This window comes from Cygnus atratus, chromosome 8, assembly GCF_013377495.2.
Source record: "Cygnus atratus isolate AKBS03 ecotype Queensland, Australia chromosome 8, CAtr_DNAZoo_HiC_assembly, whole genome shotgun sequence".
Classification (NCBI taxonomy): domain Eukaryota; kingdom Metazoa; phylum Chordata; class Aves; order Anseriformes; family Anatidae; genus Cygnus; species Cygnus atratus.
The window spans coordinates 1440766-1463344 of NC_066369.1; the positions used below are offsets into that span (position 1 = coordinate 1440766).

General features: G+C 38.2%; 2 protein-coding genes across 11 annotated transcripts in view; both read right to left on the reverse strand.

Moving 5' to 3' along the window:
- ABCA4 (ATP binding cassette subfamily A member 4) overlaps positions 1-1021 on the reverse strand; it is a 74685-nt gene extending 73664 nt beyond the window's left edge. Inside the window, exon 1 of the mRNA XM_035538111.2 lies at positions 919-1021. The gene's annotated coding sequence lies outside the window, so the exon portion shown is untranslated. The remainder of the gene's footprint in view (positions 1-918) is intronic.
- A 7706-nt stretch (positions 1022-8727) lies between these two features.
- Positions 8728-22579, reverse strand: part of ARHGAP29 (Rho GTPase activating protein 29) — a 78519-nt gene continuing 64667 nt past the window's right edge. For 3 of the 10 annotated variants that reach the window (XM_035537179.2, XM_035537180.2, XM_050712148.1), the window contains 13 exons: positions 22305-22442; positions 19916-20106; positions 17940-18106; positions 17270-17398; positions 17046-17144; positions 15405-15568; positions 14992-15180; positions 14690-14827; positions 12945-13177; positions 11919-12225; positions 11649-11757; positions 11168-11284; positions 8894-10665 (listed from right to left, as the gene is read on the reverse strand). In XM_035537179.2, the coding sequence (XP_035393072.1) occupies positions 9764-10665; positions 11168-11284; positions 11649-11757; positions 11919-12225; positions 12945-13177; positions 14690-14827; positions 14992-15180; positions 15405-15568; positions 17046-17144; positions 17270-17398; positions 17940-18106; positions 19916-20106; positions 22305-22442 (2883 nt within the window). In that variant the 3' untranslated portion in view covers positions 8894-9763. Of the gene's footprint in view, positions 10666-11167; positions 11285-11648; positions 11758-11918; positions 12226-12944; positions 13178-14689; positions 14828-14991; positions 15181-15404; positions 15569-17045; positions 17145-17269; positions 17399-17939; positions 18107-19915; positions 20107-22304; positions 22443-22579 lie in introns of all 10 variants that reach the window. The other 7 variants (XM_050712144.1, XM_050712147.1, XM_050712149.1 and 4 more) reach the window with 6 other exon arrangements.

Genomic DNA, 22579 nt, shown 5'->3' on the forward strand with positions numbered 1-22579 from the left:
GGGGTTAGGACTGCCAGATAAAATGGCTGTTAACATTCGCCCTAGAAAATTTAGCTACTTTTCTGAGACTTGGCATTTAAGTAGTAAACAAGACAGAACTAATAACCTTGGAAAGAAAAAGGGACACAAGTAAGGTTATCCAGATTGTCCTTCTACATTAAACCTTGCTAGTTAGGGCTGTTGAGAGCGATCAGGAGAGAGATTCCTTATAAGAGAAGTAACTCCTTAATGATAGACAACCTAATTAACATGTACAAATTGCAAAGGAATCAGTGAAAGAAAGAAAACAGTGATTACTAGACTGATTGCCAAGCTTAAGATTCTGCTAACTAAATCAGAATATAAAAACATTTTTCTTTTTAGTCTAAACCAAGATATTTAAATTATAGCATTAATACCTGAGGTGCAGACAACATATAAAACATGAAGAAAGATTCCATTTTGCTCTGCGGACATATTTTAGAAACATTTCTAATTTTACTGCATATTTATATTTCCCCAGACTGCCTTGTTTATTAAACCTTAATTGGGAGCTAAGTGGAAAGAAGTTTGCTTTCCTAAATGGAACACTTTCACAATTATGACTGTTGTCTTTGTCTTAAGTCTGTTAAGACTAATTGTCTTAACCTTATACAGCTTAGAAACCTAAATTAGACAAGTAAACATGGAACAGAAGTGTAGGAAAAAAGAACTAAAATAGTGCAATCAGAAGACAGTGGAGAGATAAACCTCAGATTTTGTAGCAGGACAGAATAAATAAGCAGTAATTCATTTTCAGTCCCGAAATATCCTTCCCTATCTAGGCATTACTCAACAGACTAACATAGAACTGTATCGTCAAGATTCAAGCTCTACTAATTTAAGTAGAGCAAAACAGTGCAATTTAATTACTGAGTAGGTCCATGCTAAAAATAGTACCTAGCAACAATGCGTTGAGAACTCCACGTGGGCTCTGGAGGTACGTGAACTTCTGAAGTGATTAGTCATGCTGTAGATCTACCTTCGTTCTTAAAGGCAGCAGCATCCAGATCGCAAGATCAGCCGTGGCTTGAGGCAACTGCAATTAGGAACAGCACAGGCACTAGAAGAAATTCAGTTACCAAAAAAGTTAAGTTTATTAACACAGATATTAACCCCCCTCCTAAAAGCAGAAAACAACAACAAAAACAAAAAACCCCACCACATTAAGAACTGTTCATTTAGCTTTTCAAAAGAAGCTAATGCAAATCAAGTTTGTTAATATTTAGAACGGCATGCATTTGCTGCCTGAAGATAACAAGCTCAAAGGATGTGACTTATATCCATGGCATACATAAATCTCTGGATTGTTAATTTTCCTTTTGCAGGAACTGATTTCCCCTTCCGGGGGCTGAGTGTAAGGGTCAACAAAAATAACTTGGTTCCATCAGCAGCATACTGCTGAAGCGTGGGAAGACTATTACAAATTCCCAAACCATCGGAAAATAAAAAATGGCACTTCTTCTGTGTTTTCTTCCTTTTTTCCTAGCTGTTAGTATGATAACATAGAAAAACGATTTGCTGCATACATTCAGAAAAAAATTATATGTATTATTGACAGAAGACAAGTGAAACAATTAGTTAGATCAATCATTACCACTAGTTTTACTACACAATGTAACAAAGCTAAATACTGATTTTAAATCAGTAGAAATAAATTAACTTTTATATTTAAAAAACCTAATTTCTCAAAGTTCAATCCTATCTTACTACCTTCAGGACGACATCAGAAACAAGCAAACAAGCAAGGCATGAAAATATCTTTAAACAATAAAGTCATAAAAAGGGGCTTTTTCTTCATTTTTTTTCTAGCTTTTGCCCTTCAACAGGGAAATATAGTGACAGCTTTTAAAACCTTGACATTCTAGTGTTACAGCTGGAACTACAAAAAGCCGTTAGAAATTAAGTTAAGCATTTATTTCTCAGCTGATAGTAAATGAGGCAGAAGACAGTAATAGACCAAATCAGATGCCTCTGTATTTTACTTCATGTTAGGTAACAGGGAGGCCTAAAAATGAGTTAAACAAATCCACATCATGTGGAGTAGGTTTCATATTTTGACTGGCTGCCAACAACGAACAATAGCTCTTCCCTGACTTAATCCTGGAGGTTCAGTAAAACATTCTTTCTCCAGATTGTAAATAGCAGTTAGCAAAGGGTACTCTAACCCTGTTTATACTGTACCCATTATACCTTATTAATAAAAGCTATCAAGAAATTCTCTTAACTGTGTATTTCTTCAGGTATTGTATTTCTATTTTATCAATTTAATCAATACCTTCACTATGTTCCCGCTTCTGCTGAGGACCCTGAGCCCCTGAGCTCCAAGGGTACTGACATATCAGACTACTTCATTACCAGGTTAAGAACAATGCAGTGTGTTAATTAATTCTCAGATTGTTTAATCTAAGCACTGCCCTTAGTAACTTTATAAGCAGATTCCTTCAACTGTATGTCTGCTTCTATGGTCTTAGAGAAGACACAAGCCTTTCCCACTACTTCAACACTTAGTTCATAGGAATTTCAACACTTTCTCTAAGCTCCATTTGTTTTATGAAGGTGGCACAAGTATTTTTCTCTATAAGAGACAATGTTCTAGAGACTGGGAATTTCTTCTGGGCTGTCTAGACAAATCAAACCTGCAGTAACTGGAGAAAAATATTTTTTTACCCAGTTCATTTTCACACTTGACTATGACAAAATGAATGATTTTGCTGTTGCTGCCACACTTCCCTTGTGAAAAGCATTGGAAGTTTGCTCTTCTAGTGTCTGCGTGTGCAAAAATAGCCAGGTAAAGTAGTTCAGTACATTTCTTCATGGATCTCATGGATCTTCATGGATTTCTAAAGGAACAGAGAGAGTCAGACACAGAAGTAACCATTTCATAACACCACTATAGGAGAAAGAAGTCCGTTCTTCTCATCCAAGGCTTCTTCAATGTTAGGTTTTCTAGAACTTCTAAAATGTCAGCAAGCTGCAAGCTCCCACAGAAACACAGTAAGCTGAATATAGCCTGGCTGTATGTGTTCTAGTTCACACCTCCAGAGATGCATTCAGAGAACTTTTCAGCAAGCTTTGTCCTTCAACTAATATTTACTATATCCAGTTACATATTAGGATTAAATGACTCACTGCACATCTCCAAGATAAATTATCCCCAAGTAGTACTTGTTAAAGGTCAGACACAGAAGCAAAAAAGCACTGAATGAACACTAAGGGTTTGGTTTGTTTTTCAACAGATTTTTCATCTTTAAGGGTTTCAATAGACGACAATGCAGCAAAGACTCCCACCAGCGTTTCTGTCAGGCAGTGGCTCTGTATGAGCATTATCATAACGTCCCTCACTGCCTCACTGGGGCTGTTCTTCCAAGTAGGAGTTGATCACTACTCCAACCTTCATTATTTAAAAAATAATGAAAAAGGTTGTGGCAGCATTTGCCCATTTCTTTCTTCCTCGTAGGGCTCTTGGGAGACCTTTGGGAATCCTCCACAGAACTCTGCTTCACTGAATTTGATAATTCATAAATTTACGTCAGACCACAATGCAGCTCTGACAGCACAGCACAGCACTTAGCACCGTGCTTGCTTACCATGACTATCTCAGGACATTCAAGCTGCTGCACAGATTTGTTGCCTAAACCAACGACTTCAAGCTGGCTTTCTTCAGGAAGGATTACGTGGCAACCTCATCGTTTACACGTGGCCTTGGTCTAATTTCTGTTGGCTGCGTTCATATCACGGCCCTGCTGCAATCTTAACAAAGAAACAAAGGGCTTTATGAACCTGCAGAGGGAAGTCCACTCTGACTAATGGCACTGCAAAACAGAGACACTAGCACTGCTAGTAGGCTGCAGCTTGTGCTTAAGCACTGCTACTATGTCTGAGGCAATCAGACAATTTAACTCTTTTATTCAGCAAACAAACATTTTAGCCGTGAGATGAACTCAAGTTATTTTAAGAAAATTGCTATTTTGTTGCTGCCTGCATGGTATGCAGAGACAGCTCTAACAGATTAAACTAATCTCCCCTAATTAGATTTTTACATCACAAGGATAATGATGCAGTATGTTTCTCTTCTAAGTTCAACTACATCAGCTCTATCTGTGACCCACCTTTGTTTTGTAAAGAGTGGGATCTTCAAAAGTAAACACAGAAAGCTTATGTGGGGCCTACCAGTTCACAGGGGAGGAGAAAATATGGTTCAGCTTACAAAGCGCACTGTGCACAATTTCTCTGGTAGCTCTATCTACAGTTGTCACCATCACTTAGGGATCTCCTAATCTGTAGTTTGTTGCTAGCAGCAGCAAAAAAGAACACGGCTAAAGCGGTAAGTGGAAATACAGATTTGATTACAGTCCTTGTATTATGCCTACAATAAACACATGATAAAGTTCCCTGGGCTGTACATTCATGAACACATAAATGCAAAGCATAGGGTCATACAGTATACGTGTTCTGCCAGAGTAAGACTGTGATTGCACTATTTACAGAAGACAAAGGCCCAAATGAGTCATAACGGACGCTGTTAAGACCTAATTAAATGTTCACATCACTTCACCTACATGTGCCATAGTTTTAACATTGTCAGCATTTTATTAGTTTTCTTATTTCCTGACTTATTCCTGAATTTTGACTACAAAGTCAGATTTGGTTAAGTGCTGTTTGTCCAGCAAATTATAAAAACATCTCTAGTAAACCCTCCAGCAACACAAGAAAAAAATTCTCTAAAATTATTAGAACGTTGAAACTACCTGCAAAGATAGCTTTGAATATATGCACACTTGTGTACTGGGTGTGCTCATGGGCCAACACTTCTAATTTTCAAGAATAATGCTCTCCAGCATCCTGACAATTTCTGAACTGGTGAGTTGTTCCTTCTTACATAGAAGGAATCTTCTTACTAGATTGTTCCTAGATAGTGCCTCACTAGAAAGCTAACACAATTAAATGCTAACACAATTTTGCTGAGGCAAACCAAAGGAGTGTGTGTGTAAACATACCTTACAGTCAAGCAGATACACTGATGTGTGCATATCGAGAAAACTATGATGCACAGAGTCAGGATGGGATTTTCTGAGTTAAGGTAATTTTTGCATCCAGTTATTCTAAACTCCTGTGGAAAACCCAAGTGGAAGGTTTTTCATGTTTTTCCTGCTGGGTTTCAGAAGCCTCTATGAATCAGATAAGGCATGACCTGAAGGACAAGAATATGCAGTTGGGGTCAAATGGTATTTCTTGGTAATGGCAGCTAGTGAAAGAATTAAAGAAAAGAGAGAAAAAGAGAACTGAGTTGTGCCACTTAAAAAGACTGCAAAGAAATCAGTGCACAGAAACTAGTGAAAACTGTACAATTCATAACGTTACTGATGTAATGATTTGAGGGGTGCACTGGCAAGAAATCAGAGAGTAAGAAAAACCCTAGAAAAACTTTTTTTTTGAAAGGTGCATGCTCCTAAGAATCAAAGGTAAACAGAATCAGACAGATTCCTCCACATTTCAAAACAGGCAAATGTGGCACCTTAAACAGATCCTATGACGTAGAGTCAGTGGAGGGCTAATGACCCCTATCTACACAGGACACACAGTGATTAAACAATTGCAAAGCATACCAAAGTACAAACTCGGAAGGAGTGTTTTCTAGTCTAGCATAATTTGGTTTACTTCACTTAGAAACTTCTGCCAACCAGAAGCACAAGGGCTTTTTGCTAGCATTTACCCTTCTCTAACATCTTACATTTTGGGAGATTTAGGATGCCTTTTTCTTCTATTTGTGAGCGAAAATACTTTTCAAGATCCCACGCATCTGTATTTGAAGCCAAACTCTCCTTCCTCTACAAAGAAGAATGGGCATGCAGATAGAAACTCTTGTTCTGAAGCCTCCTGCTATGTAATTTATTTACATGTTGACATGCTTATATAAAATAGCATTATTTCTAAATATCACAGAACCACCCCTAAAGCTTTGCTAGTGGAAAGCCAAAATGATTTGTCCCATTTTCCCAGCACAGTAAGTTTGTGTACATTAACAAGCGTGATGACCTTGTAAAAGTAAATCTGTAGAGTGAAAGAGTGAGTGGTGAGGGCTCAGCACCCAGACACGGTGTCTCAGTTGCTTCAGGTATCTCCAGTCTGGGCCCACAGACCACACATTAGCAACTGAAGCACATCAGGTACACTGCTGAAGCACATCTCAGATTAATCTCATCCAAAACCAGTCAGGCTTGTGTGCTGAGATCACAGAGTAATATGTAGAGGAGTCACTTAAAAAGTACAAACATGATCTGAGCTAGATTACCAATGTTAGCATACACACACTGACAGCATTCACACAGCATTTTGTGCTGGCTTTCAGATGACCTCAATTAGGCCTTTACTACACTACAGGAGCTAAAGAATTCGTGGATTTGCAAGCAAAACAAGGACTTAAGGAGAAGCAATAAAATACTAGAAAACTTACCACAAAAGCTTACCTCATGCGTGAGCACTGCTGTGCTATGGGAAAGAGAAAGATTTCTGAAGGAAACGTTCAGCTTGGCTGCAGAGAAACACATATCTTAGATGCAGAATAACACTGCTCAGTGGTAAGGAGATTGTTTTAATCCTGCGCTTGATGCAGAACAGCTCAATCTGCAACTTTAAGAACTCCTGAATAAAAAACCTCCCTTATACTCGGTTTGAACAGGACAGGCACAACTGGTATATGGACCAGGAAGCTAATACTCCTTTAAGATTTTCCCTCCGATCTGAACAAACCGTGCATTTGAAAAGATGGTGTCAGAACGGTAGTTCTGGTAGCATTAGGGGCCCTGCTAAACAAACAGCTGTCATGACTAATTAGGTCAGGGAATTATGGAAGTCAGTACTCTGACAAAGCTTTAAGAGGGATGAGGCAGTGCATTACAACTTCAGAAAACCTAATTACCAAGCAAATCTGACACAGAAAGGTTTCCTCCCCAGAGGGCAAGCCGCAGGGGGCTCGCACTTTGCATGACCCAGAGTCCTGTCACTTGAGGGAGGTGGGTGGGATTGCAGCAATTCGGCTGCGGTAAAGCAACTCCAAACGCAAGACCTGGAGAAATTTGCATCAGAATAGAAACAAACAATAGGGCCCATTCGTAACATTTCCAGTCAGAAAGAAAACCAGCACCTTTCCCGTCAGCCTTACGGCCCTGCTACCCCCGGAGCCGTGCTGGGGTCCCGCCCCGCCACGTCCCTCACGCCTCCGGCCCGCTGAGGCGTTTCTCCCCGCGGGCGGGAAGGCCTCGCTGCGCCACCCCCAGCAGAAGGGCTTGAAACCGAGATACAGCGGCTTACGAAGAATTTAGAAATACTTTTTAAAGAGGTCGCTGCCTCCGGTCCCCTGTGAGCGGTCGGGGCCGGGCAGGGCGGCCCCCCGGCTGAAGGGCAGCGGGGTCGCTGCTCGGCGCCTCACTTCACGCGAACGCCTTGTTTTCAGAAGCGCGCTAGCTGCTGCACTCGTACCACACAAAACACGCCTACGAGGTTACCAAGCACATTTAGCAGTTAGCCCCGATACTTTGAGACACGCAGTTTGAAAGGGATAAACCTTTCAAATAACCATAAAAATAACCTGCTATAGCATTATAGCATCTGCATCTTGCAACGCTGCCCTCACCCCATGCTCAGCCCAACCTTCTGGGAGCTGCCTGCCTACAGGAAATGTCCAAAGAGCTGAAGCACACTAGAAACAGCAGAAGTGTTTCACACTAGCCCGACATACATGGATGGCACGTAAAAAACAGGATGGTAACTTGGCCAGTAGCAGCTAACGTTACACCTTAGTTGAGAAACACGTCTATTTGTTCCCACAGACCCAGTGCACACACTGATTCTCCATCTCAGCAGCCTGCACAGGGGGAGTGCTGGAGGCCCTCCATTCACCTGACAACCGCGAACTAAAAGTATCAAAATTTTTATTAGAATTTAATCCATTACCATATTTAGTACTGGACATATGCTAAGGTATTTAAAAATATAGTGAGACAATAGATTTAACTGAAGTTCAAAAATGAACTTGCCATCATGCAGTCCTAATCCATACAGATATCACCTTTTCACAACTGTGCTATAATGTTCTGCTACCATGCTTCTAGATTTCATTAATGCTATTTCTGCTCACAAAGCAATTTTTTTCCCTCCTCCACTCTCAAAATGGAAGAAACTCCCTTCTACGTCAAGACGACATAGTGCTCCTCTAATTTTATTATGCAGCTTGAAATGTCAGTCTGGCCAGAAGGAGTTGTCTGGCTGGCATCCTCAGGCTTCACGAGGCAGCACCCTAAGAAAATGGCTCATGCCATGACCAGAATTGACTAGTGGTAGCATGGCCTTTGGCAAGTATGTGGGCCGTGCCTCTGTACAAGGAAATTGAAGCTCTGTATTGTGAGTTTATCATCTTTTGTTCTGGAAACTAAAATCAGATTATGTCCACTGAAAGCAACGTGGGATTTATTTGGGTATTTTGGGAGGAAGGACTAAAGGAATGGAGTAGAAAAGTTCAGTATGTTTAACACTGTAAAACAGAAAATTGTTTCTTTGCTCTTCCTATCCTTGGAGTCCTTTTAGTTATTTTTAGAAAGTACTATGCTAACTGTTCTCTATAGCATTTTAGAAAGGGTCAAATTAACTGTAATCTGATTAAGGAAAGTGTAACCATCCCCCCAAAGACAGATGCAGGAAAGTATTATACTATCGCAAAGGCCAAATGTCTGTATTTTAATAAGTTAGAAGATATAGAAGCCACAGAGTCACTGAATGTTAACAAGTTAATATATTTTAAAGCAAATATAACAGTGTACACTTAAAAACCATTTAATACAAAGTGAAAACCATTAGATGCACCTATTACTGCAGATTTTTGGTTATTTTCAAGCTCTTTCACTGAAACTTGGAAACAGTGCTCTTCATTTCAGTTACACCAGGTTAAATGGCAAAACTGATCTATAGCAAGCAAATCGTTGCCTTTTCATTCCACTGGGAAAGACAGCACCACTGCAACTGAGTCTCTCCAGAAGGGCACCCATATGAAACTGACTGTGCACATTTGTCCCACTCACTAACATATACAAGAAATTAGATGTGGTTTGATTGCTGCTTCTGAATAGCAAAGCTCAGTAAGTACATCTTTGCTGTACAAAAAACATTAAAGTGACACACAGAAAATTGGCAACAGATAACCATATCTGCCTAAATATACACATATGACACATAATGATTGGCCATACTGGCCAGTAAGTAAGTCTCTTCAGGAGCAAAGCTTTAATTGCACAGATTATAAAACTGAACAAATGCTTCTATAGAGCAAATTACAAGCTTTGGTTTATGCTTAGACAGTAAACAAACCCTTCCATTTTTATTAGCATCATCTATTATGAAAAATGGGTCATCTCATTGCTACATGCAATAGTCAGTTCTCTATGTTAAGTACTTCATTCCATACAGTGAAATGAAGCTCTGTGTCTTATCCAATGAGCCCATTAGCTGTATCTAGATCGGGAATGCAATAGATCCTTATGAAAATCCACTGAATTACAAAAAAGTTTGACTTATTTCCTTCACAATTCCCCACCCCTCCCCCCCATTTTTAAAATGCTGCATATATAAAAATAACTTCAATATGGCACAGAAGTGGGATTCTCAAGGGAAAGCAAAGGGTAAATGGGCAAAGGGAAGTATCCCCTGGCAAGACCAACGAACTGCATACAGTCCATGAGGAGCTTGTACCCTATACAAAATGAGCTTCCCTGTGTTCCAACTCTTGGATCCTTTTTGGTCTCAGTCTCTGATAAGCAGGCTTCAGATCTGTAGGGTGAGCATCCTCTGAGCTAGTTTTTTGATCATCTGTGTTTTGTCCAGGATCACCTGATGGAGGCACAGAGCTCCTAGCTAGTTTCACAGTATTATCCTGGTGAAGCACCGAGCTAGCACTGGTTGGTACACAAGCTTTTGCAGTAGAACTCTCTTCATTTTGTTTTAATTTGTTAGAGGGTGGTTTATAAAATGTCCCTGGGGGTGGCTGCAATGTTCTTGGTGCTCTGAAGGTAGTAACAGGCTTGGCATCAGGACCATTCCCTTCTGCTGCTGTCCTTCCTGACCTTACAGAAAGAGAGTATGGCTTAACATGAAGAACAGTGTTAGCAGAATTGTTACCCACGCTGCATGATGAAGATAAGGCACCCACAGTTCCACTCTCCAGTGCTCGGTTCTCCTGGGGCACATTAGTCACAATCATCGCTGTCCTTGCTGTGATATCATACTGTTTATATTGCTTGTCCCAAGTTTTTCGCAGCATCTGGGTGTCACAACAAGAAAGTCTGCAACAGGTACTAACAGCAGGGAGTGCCTTTACCTCTGAAACTTCTTCAATAGTAGGGCTCTTGCCGAGATTCTCCGGACTTACTGCTCCTGCATTTCTTGTATTTCTTTCATTCAAAACACATGGAGGAAGTATTCTGTCTACGGGTAAGCTCACAGGGCGAATAGCTAGTTTTGTCCTTGGAACCCGCAATGGAACTTTGTTAATTTGACGATTAGGTTTTGCAGGAAGTAAGTTAATTTTACAGCCATCTTCACCTGGAGAAACAAATGAATCATTGTCTTTTTCTGAAGCTAGACTCACAGCATCACCTAGAAACACATAAATAGATGTTAGTCAAGTCAGCAAGACTTTAACAAACAGAATACAATCTTCATTAATGACTCCTTCACAGCTGGTATTGTAATAGGATAACAGCTTTTACGTATAACTTTCCACGTAGCTATGAGCAACCTACTAAAACCAAATGTTAGTATTTCAATAACAGTAAAACAGATATTGTACAGATGTGACTAAGGAGAAAGCAGACAGACACTGCATTACTTTTTTTTTTTTTTTGCTAGTGCTCTCCCATTTCCTGGATAATTTTCCATTTTTAAGAATTTAACACATTTCAGAATGTTGTACTCTACGTACAGAACATCACCAAACTGGTAACAGCAGCTCAAAATCATTATAATTAAGAGATTGTGTATAGTTACACCTAAATAAAGTGTAGGAAATCATGCCTACGTTAAAATGAACCACTGTAGTAGCACATGCAAACAGGAGAACAAAATTCTTATATAAGATTTATAGCTAGGATAGGCAAACCTGTCTCTTTTGGAGCAGAAATGTTAATGTCCAAAATGCTTGCAGCTGTTGATTCTGCCAGAGAGCTACTCTTTCCAGAGCCTTCTTGTTTACCACTAAGAGGTAATGATGCACGTTCTGGGAGAAAATGATCAAAATATGTTAATCACTGGATATTGCTTCATAGCATCATAGTAGATTGCAGAAATCCACAGCCACAATGTTTTTTACCTTTTTTTTTTACTGAAGAAGTCTACTCACCATTGTGTTGTCTTAAATACTTTAAACTGATTCTATAACCACATTTACTTCTGATAGCCTTTAGAAAGATTTAATTCTGTTCCTCTTACAAAGATAAACACTATATCAAGCACTGACAAGCAAGCTTTTAGGCAAGACTAGCTTGTTTGAATTGAAGAGCTGCATGCACCATAATCTAATGCATCTACGCATCCATCTAAATGCATTTTATTCGCCCATCCAAGAATAAAATTCCACTAACCAGTTGCAGACGTGTCTACTTGTTCTTTTGTATTCTTGCTGTTGTTTGATTCCAAGAACAATGCAGCTGTTTCTGAAGCTCTGTTTTCACTTGGAGCTATCAGAATACCCTGTTAACAGGAGTCAGAGTGAAAGTAAATGAGAACAAACGAAAAGACTCCAAAAAAAAAAAAAAAGTACTTTATAGAAATGTGCTTCAGCATGCTGCAGCATTTAACACAAGAGAAGATGGCACAGGTAGCACTGCATCAGCACAAGAGAAGTCACTCACTTCCTTTACAGCAACAAATGACTTCCTCTGCTGCTGTGGCTCCCTCTCTCCTCCTGATAATGCAACTCTGACTGTAATGGCAGCTTCTTCAGACTGAGATGTGCTCAGAAGTAGTTGCAATGAAACATCAAATATCTTTTCATAGTATGTTATGAGTAACTCCACTACCCGTGCCTGATACGGATAATCCACAAGTGATGACAAGGAAACTGTAGCATCTGTTTGACGTGGCCTGATCAGAGTTGGACCAAATATTATGCCAAGATTGCTGGCCGACATTTTATTTTCGTCAGACTGTTCTGTAACCCTGCATAAGGAGAGGGGAGAAAAAGACCACAAGAGTAAGAGGGGGTTTCACTACTTCAGAATTATTTTAGGTATTAATTCTAAAGTTATGTCTAAAGAGGCTAAAAGACAAAAATACCGAAGGTGGGTTTGGATTGCATGCAGAATCATCAAAGATGACAGCACTTAACAGCAACTTGGACTAAGCCCTTTCAGTGTGTTTTTTATGTCTAATTTAGTGTTATTTGTGACCATCTGGAATTTTGAGTAAATGAGGCAGGAGGGTAGGCAAGGGTATGTGCAAACAGATTGAGAAATACAAGTTAGAGTCTAGTAACATGACAACTTGAAGACCTAAACCCAATATCATTACACATATGGCATGCTTAGGCAAACTATAAAGTCTCTACGCTACTTTTGAAGCGCCTAGTAAAAGTAATTGATGAATACAAATACAGATCTGTCTTTTTCCATAGGACCTCTTAAAAGGTCAGAACGTGCCTGATTTCATTAAATTCTCTTCTGGCATAAGGTTATGTAATATAGGACCTAATAATATAACTGCAGCACACCCGAATCCACATGTAACTATTTCTGTGAATAAACAGTGACAAATGACAACAAATCCTGCAACTTCTTCCTCTACAGTCATCCAGAAGGGTACAGTGGTTTCCTAGTATACACCATCTAGCATGCAGCTCAATTTTCAACAGCAATTTGCATTTTAAAGTCTTTTCTCACCTGTGAAGGTGTCCAATAAGGTACTGAAGAGTGTTATAGTTTGGTACAGGCAGCTGTTTCAGAAGGTCTTTAATTTTAATGATGATCCTATTCAGTTCAATACAGATTGACTGCCTTTTCTTTGATTTAGGGCTAGCTTGTTTAGCATCCAGTTCCTCATTAACACTCTGGCTTTCCTTTGCAAGTCCAATGAACTCATTGTAAAGCCGAAACAAAATCAAGGGTTCTGGAAGCTGAATAAATAAGAACATTTCAGAAACTACTCAAGCCTGAATTTTGTTTCCTTCCTGTTTTTCTTCAGCCTTGTCTGGTCTAGCGTATTTTCTTAGATGACGTTTTATCTTTGTTTATTAGCTCAAACAAGTTCTCAAAAACAAACGTCAGTAACAGTAAAAGACTCCCTCCTACACTTTTTTTCCATAAATTATTTGCTAGCACTTTACTGCAAGAGCTTCAGCATTGAGCATTTATCAATATACATAGGTATTTCGATAACAAGATTGCTGTGAGAGAAGGTGTTACACTGCAGATGCATGAAACAAACATTTGTGATAACAAAACACAGTATTCTTTCCTCCATTCTTTGATAGTATACTACATGTGGTATCCAGTTTAGTCCATATTCTATTTTTTATTGGATTTTAGGCCATAAAGCATTTTAAATCATGATTCAAATATTCTCTTGGCGTAACAGTAGTGTATTACCAAGTGAATGTTAAGAAAAAAATCACAGAAAGACAAAAAACTCAAACCTAATCTGGTTACTTGTCTAGCTCCAGTTTAGATAAAAGCAAAAAGCAGGAAAACTAGTTAAAACTCAAAATAATTAGTGTAAATAACTATTTTTAGGGTTTAACTCAGGATTCTGTCAAAAAATGTCTGCAGGTTTCTAGAATTATTTCAACATTTAAAATGGACAGGTCTACTTAAAAAAACAGACTATCTACAAAAGTAATTAGACCAGAAGAAAACAAGTTAGCTATATTTAGAGTTATAAGCCGTATTCAAAATACGGCACAGTGCCACAAACTATCCCACTGTGATGTATATAGGACAGGACCTTGAAGCTAAGCAATGCTCTTCTCAGTGTTAACTTTTTTTTTTTTTTTTTGAGTGACTCAGTAGTCACACTGGGCAACATCCCAGCCTCACCTTTTCAGTTACACACTGAAATCCTTTTGGAAAAATCAATCCTAAAGCTTTAAATCTCCATTTTGTACGGAAAAGATGGACAATCCCTCCATGATGAGCACATCATTATGATGATTATGAGTGTTTGATCAAATCATTGTTAGCATATATTAACAGCAATATTTTAGCACGTCTGCATATTGAGGCAAGAATATGAGAATATGGCAGTGCTTTAAACTACATATATAAAACAGCCAAAACACAGTAACCAAAGGTTTTTAAAAGTTTTAGCTTCACTACAAATGGATAAATAAAAGCTAGGTCTGTGTATGATACTGGTAGTTAAGAGACACCATATCACATGAAATCTAGATTGGAGACATCATATCACATGGAATCTAGATTGCAATACAAGCTGTCAGCCGTCTCAGAGCTTTCCCTGCCCTTATCACAGCCTCCATATGAAAATTAAAAAAGCCTACTGCAAATATAGAAGGCATTCAGGTCATCTGCATATGCTGCAGGATTGCTGAAAAGGATTTTTTTTTTTTGTCTTGTACAATGAAATATACTATCCTACTGCGTTTTTTCCATTTGACCTCTGAAGTGCATACCTGGCGGAGATACAGCTTGAGAACATTGCTGATATCATGTGCATAGAGCTCTGAAAGCTCAACCAAATCCTTTCCGTTTTCAAAAGCTTGACAAAGCTTTTCAACTCTTGATTTGGCTCCATTCACACGATAGATGCCCTGAAATAAAAAGACCAGCACAACTCTAATGTGATTTGAAATGCAAGTGCAAGTTTAAAATACAGATGAAAATCAACAGTGTAACATTATCATCTTGAAAGCCTTTTTTTAATTTAAAAAAAAGTGTGTTCATACTTAAGTTTTATAAACAAACTTGGGCATACCTTGACATTCAGTGCTCTGCTTTCAATTTCTGATGTGCACTTTTTGATGATGAAAGGAATACCATCAGGAATATTTTTAGCAGCCTGGGCGAATTCCACTCCAAACAAGTGAAGCCTTCCATGAAGTTTTTTGTGCCCACATTGAATAGCTAAAGTCTCTAAACACTTTTTATGGCATGCAAGTGAACACTACAAGGGGGGAAAAAAGTACATGGTTTGACACAGTCTAACACTATAAGAAATCTCTGGTGTTTGTCACCCCATATGTGAACAAAAAGGAAAATTCATTAGTCAGTGGTGCTTTTGCTTATGTGCCACAAAGTCCGTACTTTTTAGATAGAAAAATGTAGGTTTCCCAAACTCTCAACTTCACATAAATCCCAAGCAGCAATTCAAACTACTTTTCAACTTACCTCCTCACATTCAGCTCCATGAAATACCACTAAGCTGTCACATTCTCTGCATTTAGATGGAGCTCTCAGCTTCCGCAGTTTGTGCGTTTGTGCTGCTTTAGACATATTAGTGTTTCTAAAAGGTCCCGGAGAGTTTGCAGTTTCAGATGTCAGATCATTTAAACCTGGAGAGAATTTTTTTGTTTCAGTCATTGTAATATCTACTATTGGGATGGGCTGTTTATTTTTCTTTTTAAAAGAACTGTGCTGTAGAACACAGAGTTCTATAACAGAAACTATCAAAGTAACCAAAACCATTTCAATCACAAGGAACCAAAGCATTGTTACAGTTTATTTAACAAATTAACCTCAAATAATATTCTATGGAAGTAGAATCAAATAGTTTTGCATAAAGTATTTCAGTTCTCTTCTATCAATGGCACATGAAAACACTAGGATATTTAATTCCAGCTACCATGCAGATCAGGCAAGTTTCTTTCTATTTACTTCAAAGTCCTGTACTAGAATATGAAAGATTACACTATGGTTTGGTCTGTAATCTTTCAGAAGTACTTCATAAGCATACACTGCATATGGTAAGAATTAATACACACAGCAGAACTCATATAAAACAATGACTCCTCCCCAATCACTAATTCTCAGTTTCCTATGATAACATCAAAATAGTTTCTAGAGGATTCTACAACACAATAGCAACTGGTGCTTTTCATGACTTTTTTTTTTCCAAGTTATCAACAGTTCTGTGAAACAAAAATTAAGATTTTATCTGTAGAACATAGGAAAGAAATACATACAGTTAGAAAGCCCAGAAAGCTTCTTAAATGCTCAAATACTGATTAGATACTATTCCAAGTGAAAGTTTGCATTAACTGGTATGTTGCTATGCTTTAAATCTAAATCTAAACTAGTATTAACAACAGGCTCATTCACAGAAGGCAAAGTATATATTTAGGAAATAAGGACTAACTAAAGGATTTCCTAAATGCTTTAATGAACAGTGCCACAAATATAACTGAACTAGTTTGCAGGTACTGCAGATATCCCTTAGAATTATTTCTGATAATCTAGTTATTCAGGCTTCAGTACCTGTGGCAACTTCATCTTCATACAGTAAAAAATTAATTCATATGAAAGTTGGAAATGGTCTGTTCAAATGTGGGACAGACATTATGAAACCAGTTTCTCCATGTTCAAAAGGGTAAAATCTCAATTACCCCCCTAAACATTTGAACTTTTTTTTTCACGGATTTGACTATTACCAGCTCTCCATATCTGTGCATTTTACCTGACTTTATGAAGTGATCTTAAATATCTGACTCAATGCCATGCAGTTAATGAACGTTAAGTGAAAATGGTTAGTGGATCATTCATGTTTACCTCATGAGGGTGAAAACACTAGAAATATTCACTGGTTGCCTACAAAGTTAATCTAAATGTATTAAGACAATTCAGCACCACTTCATTAAAATGACTTGAACATTATTTTTCAACTTCCAACATCAAGTGGAAAATACACTGTACTGAAAAACTACGCTGTTGGTAACCACAGCACTGTACTTTTCTCGAGAGCATTAAAAAGAAAAAGAAATTCCACAACAAAAACATCTTTGGGGGAATTTTCAGGTATGGAAACAACATTACCACAGTCTGAAGGAGATGGTGGTTCTCTTTCATCAAGATCATCTGCAGATGACATAGTACCAGTGGAAGGTGTTCGTGGAAGTCGTCTTTTAAAATCCCCTGGAAGATGACAAAAATTTCAGGAAGCTGAAAGTATCACTTCTGCCCTAAACTAATAAAGTTGTCTTCATTAAACAGTTCAAAGAAAAGATTTAAAATTAGTACAGCAGCGAGTGTAACTATACCTGGGCTAGCAGATGGAGAATCCATAGATCGTGACTCACTGCTTCCCCCTGCACTTTCAGAATCACTGCACATTCCTCCACTCTGGTTTCCAACTGACCAAGATCTGAATGGTGGTGGCCCTCGTATTGCTTTCAGAAAGAAAATCCAAGAATTCCAAATGTAAAGGACAAAGTGACAGTCTTTTTATTGAGAAAAGTAACTATGATTATATTCTAAATAGGCAAATATTGCAAAAGTTATATGAACATGCAGTGCAGTGAAAAACACACAGCATATATTTCTGTAAAAGCTTCAGGATGAAAGAAATTAGCTTTGAAAACTTGACACTTGTACTTTTGCAGAAAAGCAGAAATCAATGCAGTATTTACAAAAACACAGGATATTAAGTTGCTAATGTCAATAGAAATAATTCAATACACTGAGCTTAACAGAACTTACTGTTTGAGTTACCCCCTTACCCTTCTTGCTGGAAGAATCTAAGCTACACATACATGTACTTTTCCATTTCTCCTTATGCTTGAATGTATAATTGCTTTCAGGCTTCAAACTTTAAAATGGATTTTTTTCCCTTCACTGCTAAGTTTCTTCTGGCAGTGAGACATCAAGCACCTATTTTTCCTGATATTTTTATTTAGGGACTGAACTGCAGCTGAAATACAGAAGAACTACCTTGGATATCTGTGCTGCTGGATGATCTCTTTTCTCCAATCCTTTGTGAACGATGGTAAATTGGACTTCCCACATCATCTAACATCTGGGATGGAAAATCTCCTGAACACTGCGATAAGTTACCGTGTGATGTATGGACACTGTTGGTTGACTGCTTATTAAAAACCCTTTGGAAAGAAGAAAGTAATTTGAATAGTGGATAAAACAGAATTGAACGAAAGACAAAGTTGGTCCCCCCCCCCCCCATGCCAGGACACTAAAAATGCTTCATTTAATGAACATTGTTGTTCATTAATGTTCATGAACATATGTATTTTCACTTGTCATTACTAAAGCCCAAATTAAAAAAGGCAATTTATTTCTAATTAAATAAGTGCAGTTTCTTTTTTTTTTTTTCTTTCATGTAAATCAGCTTTTCCACATCTCTGCAAGGTTTTATCTGCAAGGTTTTTGTCTGGTAGATTTTGCAAATACAGCAAATCTGTTTAGCTGAAGACCAGAAAAATTTAGTGGCTATTGCATCCTACTCTCAATCCTTTCATATGAAAGATTCTCTGCCCAGCTATCACCACTATTCATCTATAAACATATAGATGTTAAAATGTTGCTAGATACTGCTGCAGAACCAATAGTCGCTAAAAACCAGAAAATATGTCGAAGCTACCAGAGATGTTAAGTCCACTGTGAAATATTTGTTCTCAAGATGAGGACAGAAAACAGTTAGTCTCATGTAAAATGCTGAAGCACTCTGTGGACAAAATGGCCTACTAGCGAAGTTTAGCAGTCAGGAAGTTGTTGCTTAATCAGTTTTACCCTGTCCAGCTGAAGGAAGTAACAGACTTAAGAAACATTAAAACATGCATTTGTCCAAGCTACTATCCCTTAAATAAATGCACACCTGAACAATAAAAATGATCCCTTCAAGTGCATGAAGAATCACAAGGCCACGTCAAAGAAAACAAGAGGGAAGAAGGGAGGAGAAAAAACAAGCTCCTATGAATCTTAAGCATTAAATAGCTGGGAGACCATAAAAAGAGTTTGAAATTTCATGCTCATCAGTTTCTTGGGGAGCCTCATAGTTAAATCCCTTAAGTCAAAGCTTATGAGCATGTCTAAATCAGTCTTAAAAGGCAGGAAATTGACAGACAAGAACTAAGAATCTCAGCTTTAACTTTGAATTTCCTGGCTTTTGTTGGTACAAGTCTGACTCAAGCATTAGGTTTTTGTATTTAGTTCTCTTTTGAAAGACGATGATGACACTTTCCTGTACAACTGTGAAACATACAGACTGGAATGGGTATTCTGGTACTTTAGTGCCAAGATGACTACTTTACAACAAGTTAAAGGTGGAAAAAGCATTTGGCATACCGACACAAGATCTTTTTGTCTTGCTGTCTTTACTTCCATATTAGCAATATCTTTAATAGATTAACATTAAAAGCTGCTATTTCATACTGCTTGGAAAAAATAATTAAGCTATATAACAAAGGGACACGTGGACTTGAACTTTTTTTTGTCACACAGCAAGAGACAGAAATCAAACAAAACTTCCTGCCTGAAGTTTTCCAAACCTAAACAATATACAAGAATGTACAGTAGCAAGGCCTGCAGAAGGAGAAAAGTACCTTTCCAGGCATTCTAAAACAAATTATCAAATATTACTGCCACACCACACTAGTAAACCTTACAGTTCAAAGTTTATTTTTTTCATATTAACTACTATCTACATTAAAGTAGTAACAAGTGAATTCTTACACAGTAATTGTCAATGTTTTAGCAAGCATTGTCATGTTTGAATGTGAATATTACACGTAATCAACCACCAAATTATGTGTCAAAGAAATAAAGAATGGTAAAATAAAACACGAAGATTCATTCAACGCTATTTTACTCCTCCAGAAGTTTTTACTGGTAAACACATATGCCTTGCATTTAATTCTGAAACAAGGAAATGCCGCAAGTAGTTTGGGACTCACCCATCAACCTGGGAACTACGGGTTTCAAAAGAACCTGATTCAATAGGAATGCCTTCCTTTGGCAAACTTTTCACAAACTCTGAATACTGCTGACCAGGGTCATAAAGTTTGGCACTCTCACAGAGGGACTGGCAGTTAACTGGAAGAGATACAACCTGAGCATGCTGCAGCTGGAACAGGTTAACTGTTGCCTGTTAGGAGGAGAAAAATTTGTACATGATTTACTAGGTATTTCAATTCACTATGCTCAACCCAAATTAGCATCACGACAGACAGTGATTTAAATAATAATACTATAAAATGCTAGGAGTTATTAACACATGTAGGGATGGGTTTTGTGCAAGATTCCTGGATATCTACTGCAAATACTTCATATGAGGCAGTATTCCTCTTTTGCTCTCTGGGTTATCAAATACTCAAAGTAGCAAAGGCAACTCCAGTGTTTTCCCACTTTGGGTTAAACAAGCAAGTTTTATACAGCAAGGTTTGTTGCTACCAAAAAGGCAATTTTCATCCTCTGGGAACGTTAGTCAATGCTACAATGAAGTAGTCTACAATGAAGTAGTCTGAGTTCCAAACCCAAATCAGCTCTGTATCACCTTGAGACATGAAAAAGGACAAAATGCCTTGCTCCAACAAAACAGACTAACTGAACATTAAGTAAAATAAAGCTTCTAAAATAGTTTATCCAAGTCAGAGACGAGGGAAGGGGACACTTCATGGCTTCTGCTTCAGGTAGGGGGTTGCAGGAATAACTGCTACTGCTTTGCCCCGGTTTCTGCTAGGATAGAGTCAATTTTCCTCCTAGTAGCTGGTATTGTGCTGTGTTTTGGATTTAGGATAAGAATAATGCTGATAACACACTGATGTTTTAGTTGTTGCAGAGCATTACTTATACTAAAACAAGGACTTTTCAGCTTCTCATACTGCCCTGGCAGTAAGGAGGCTGCAGGTGCTCAAGGAGCTGGGACAGCTGACCCAAACTGGCCAAAGGGACATTCCATACCACATGGCATCATGCTAAAGAATTTGCATGGGGTGGCTGGCTGGGGTGGGTGGGACCACTGCTTGGGGATGGGATGGGCATCAGTCAGAGTGAACAATTACATTGTGCATCACTTGCTTTGTACATTCTATTATCATCATCATCATTTCCCTTCCTTTTCTTTCCTATTAAACTATATTTATCTCAACCAACAAGCTTTTACCTTTCCCTCTGCCCCATCCCACTGTGGGTGGGGTGTGAGTGAACAGCTGTGTGGTGCTTAGCAGGCTGCTGGTTTAAACCACAACACATCTCCAACTTTTTCAGAAGGGAAAAGATTTTTTGCCTTCACACCTTCCTTCTTCTTTGGCCTTTAACAAGCTGGTACCTGACCAGCTTGCACTAATGTGGCAGCATGCAGCCAGGTAAGGAATTCAAGCCTGCTCATTCCATTATTTGTAAATGAGAAACACTTCCATCTTCCTAAGCTCTCCAACAGAATTTCTAACTTCCTTCATCATCTAGCTAAAAGCTTGGGCTTTTGATTTTCACAAGTAGAATTCAATTGCCAGTGAAATTTATCTTGCTAGTGTGTCAGTTGAAGATGAAGATTAAAATGTCAACTAGTTGTTAAGAATTACTTTTCCTCAAACTGTTGATTTCAGAATAATTTGCAACCTAGAGAAACTTGCACTGACAGGTTTAAGCTTTCTACTAAGCTTACTGTGTTTTTTTGTAACCCCCCCCCCCCCCCCCATGACACAGTGCTATATCTGACTTCATCTCATCTAAATGAAAATATGCATCTATTAGCAAAATGCACTCAAGGTTTTTACAACCAGTATATGTAGATATAACATTTTGACAATCGTTTGCTTATTTACACCCATTACATTTGTATATTAAATTAGTCACAGCAGATACTGCAGTAATCAGTAAAGTTTTTAAGGCTGGCAGGCTCCATGCTGCAGTGCATTAACAAACACTTAAGCCAAACTTCTTTGCTAATGCACAAATGAAAATAACGGGAACGTGAGCTGTACTCAAAGTAACAAGATAATACTACTGCCCTCAATATAACTAGAAAGATTCAACATGAATTCTGTAGTCAAGGTTCTTGCAGTGCAACAGCTCGTCAAAAACATCTAAAAATTCAAGATGGGTATACTCACATCTTCTTTTTTTACACTAAAAATACCTCTTAATACAAACAGGAACAACAAACATTAAAAGTTTTCCTTCTTTTTCTACTGGCTTGCCCTCTGTCCTTTGAAAACTTTCTATTTTAAGCAGTTAACACTATCAATGCAGTTTTCTCTCAGTCTTAAGAATCTTTATATAGCTCTATTTAACAATTAGGCCAAGCCACTTTATTGCCAAAGCTATTTTAAAAAGCATACTTACAGCTTTAAGAGTAAGATCGCACTGGAAAATAAGCTCCCGAAGCTGCATTAAAACGTCACTTTTAAAGCTTTCCAAATCATTTCTTTTTTCTTCAATCTCTGCTATGCTTGCTTTATAGTGTTCATTGGCCTCTTCAGCCTATGGAAAAACACATTTATAAAGGGTTGATGGACAACAAACCTTGATACTAACAGGTAAGAAAAATACATACACATGACAAATTGTAACAGGAGATTCTCCCTTAGGATAGAAGCCAGAAAGCACAGCAAGATTAA